A 2,797-nucleotide genomic window follows, 5' to 3' on the forward strand; every position below is an offset into this window, starting at 1 on the left:
GGGGGGGGGCTGCAAGCGCAACACACCAGCATTATCTTGGTGAGCTGGCAGATTTGTATCATCTCATCAGAATATGTCACAGTCCTATTTCCCTACATCGCCTCCTGGCACTGTAGTGTTTTGTGCTAAACGCTAATGTCAGCATTGAAAACCCCTTCAGGAACCGATATTTACAAACCTAAATGCATGAAACCAAAGACTGTTGCCGTTGCTGGACACGGATAAGTGAGAAAATATGTTTTTGTGTAATCTGGGTGAACCCTCAGTTTAACAGGGTGGAGAGAGGAGGGAAGGATCGAGCGATTCTGTGTGCAGATGGAGTACAGAGAAGGAAACTGTCAGCGAGATACTGTTGGACAGTAATCAAGCCATGCTACACCCACACACACACATACATATAGAGACACACACACACACACACACAATTTTACAGAGAATAATGGAGAGTGAAGGCAGAGGCGAGGGGTTTAAGAACACAGAGGAAAAACAGGGAATCTCCATACATTGAGATCATCATCAAGGCTCTTATGTGCCATCATTCTGGTTGCATAATAAGTGCCCTACATTTTAACTGGAGATTCAGTGTGGTGTGAATTCAGGTGTGAAAACAAACAGACCTGGTGATGGTTATGTAGTGCGAGTGTAACAAATCCTGCCTCATTGAAATACACCAAACATCATTTTTGTTGCCTTTCTTTTAAACCTGTTGACAGAAACCACCATTTTTGTGCACAAGTCTGAAAATAATGAACCTAAAATCAAAACATTTCTGCTCTTCAACCATTTTCAATTACAGTCCTAACCTTGGCTTCCTCTGAAAGCTAATCCTTTCTATATTTTATATAATCAACAAGTCAAGTCAACAGCTGCTGCAGTGCAGCCAGGAGGCTTTCACATAGTGTTGAACTTGTCAAGATTGTGTGAAAACCGAGACCAAAACACACCTAACGTAGCGCTGCCAAGGCCAAGGCATCCCGCAAGTTTTTTAAAAGTTAACCTCAACTCTGCATTTATTCTCCTAAATAAATAGTTCGGTCCTTCTCAGAGCAGCATTTTACAGCACTGATTACAGAAAGGTTCATTAAAGTGTTGATCCTGAACACTGTAGCTCTGCAGTGACCACATTAATAAAGAGCTGTGGTATGTAAAGTGGTATCATCTGCATAAAAACACACATTACAATGTGGAATCATAGATATTATTTATGTAAATGGAAAATAAAAGAGGACCAAGCATAAACCCTTGTGGGACACCTTTACAAATCTTTAAAGCACCATATAACCACTACAAACTTCCACTTGAGTAGTATTACGTATTCAGCGTTCATGTCGCCCTAAAAAAGGACGATAGGATGGTGAGTAAGCAGTATTAGCTTTAATGTAGGACAGCTCTCCCGTTACTGTGTCTATAGTTTATAGGTTTAATTAATAGGTATTATATTCAGACATGTCTGACAAAACTTTGAAGCTTTTAGATGAGACATCAGGCATCTGAAATAAACCATAAAATATAACCCTAGCCCTCAGCGATAGCAGTTAGCTAGTTACATTTATCCACTTGAAAGCAGCAAACAAAACCCTGCCTTACGGCCTCTGCATTTGTCATGTTATTAAATTCTGTACTTGAATAAATCTGCATATTTTTCATGAAGGTTGAAGCCTGTCAGAACAAACTGAAACAAGCACCATAAAGACATGACTTGTAAACTAAATATGGCATTTTTCAAATATAGGATCAACACTTTCACACCTACTACTGCTGCTTTTACCAACATCTAATATATCTAAATGTCATGTTTTCATTAATTATTATATGCTGGACTTCACAAAGATGATTTTCATCATATGCTTGACGGCTGGGAAACAGCCAATACTTCAGCTTCTCTGTGTTGAAAGCATACAGTGTGGAAAAGGTCATTTATAGCCTGGAATATGGCAACAAGTGGAGTTATAAAAAAAGGCCAGAGATGAGACCAGGAGTGAGAGATAAAAAAAATATTTCAAATCAGCTGGAAAAAATCAACAGTTTTTCCTCTTTTTTCTGCGTCTCTCATTCTACCTCTTTTATTCCTACTCTCAGTGTTTCTGTCCCCTTCTTTTCTTCTCTCTCTCGCCTCCACAAACCGCCTCCACAGTCAAATTGATTTAAGTCTACCTCCTGAGGGGGTTACGACGTGGGCGTGTGTGCAATTCTGTGCATGTGTACGTTTCCATCTGTCTGTAAAATTTCGGACTCTGGGGAAAACTCTTCGACCTCGATTTGCAATTCAGTTCATAGAAAAACAGTGTAGAGGTATTATCCATCACATCTAGAGCCTCTAACGCCAAAAAAACTGAGTGTCAAAATTGCCTCCGTGTGTGTGTGTGTGTGTGTGTGTGTGTGTGTGTGTGTGTGCTAATGAGAGGAGTCCAACTCTCTGAGCTGCTGGAGGACTGCAGAGGGTGGAGGACTGACACATGGAGGGGATGAAGAAGACAAGAGAGATGAGATTCATGGGTGTTTACCTGGCATCTGCTTCACTGTAGTATTCTCTCGCCACAATATCCTCAAACAGCTCCCCTCCTGTCACCCTGGGAAACGTAAAGATGGAGGTTAAAACACAGAATTATGTACGCGCACACACACACACACACACACACACACAGAGAGAGAGAGAGAGAGAGAGACAGGAGGGGGATGTCCTCATTAGGGGGAAACCCCGGCTGCAGGATTCACTCCAACTGCGTTGCCATGGAGACTGGCTCCAGTGCGGGGGAGTGTGGATGTATCTGTGTGTGTGTGTGTGTGTGTGTGTGTG

The 2,797-nt window shown here is 41.7% G+C and overlaps 1 protein-coding gene across 2 annotated transcripts in view; it reads right to left on the minus strand.

Annotated features, from left to right (window-relative positions):
- The window catches only part of camk2b2 (calcium/calmodulin-dependent protein kinase (CaM kinase) II beta 2), a 45,741-nt gene that overhangs the window by 34,143 nt on the left and 8,801 nt on the right, over nucleotides 1–2,797 (minus strand). For both annotated transcript variants that reach the window (XM_023412456.2, XM_023412454.2), the window contains exon 5: nucleotides 2,505–2,570. In XM_023412456.2, coding sequence (XP_023268224.1) covers nucleotides 2,505–2,570 — 66 coding nt within the window. The remainder of the gene's footprint in view (nucleotides 1–2,504; nucleotides 2,571–2,797) is intronic.

Source organism: Seriola lalandi, unplaced genomic scaffold (genome assembly GCF_002814215.2).
Source record: "Seriola lalandi dorsalis isolate HSWRI2012SDOR001 ecotype SW California unplaced genomic scaffold, Sedor1 jcf7180002054480, whole genome shotgun sequence".
NCBI classification, from domain to species: domain Eukaryota; kingdom Metazoa; phylum Chordata; class Actinopteri; order Carangiformes; family Carangidae; genus Seriola; species Seriola lalandi.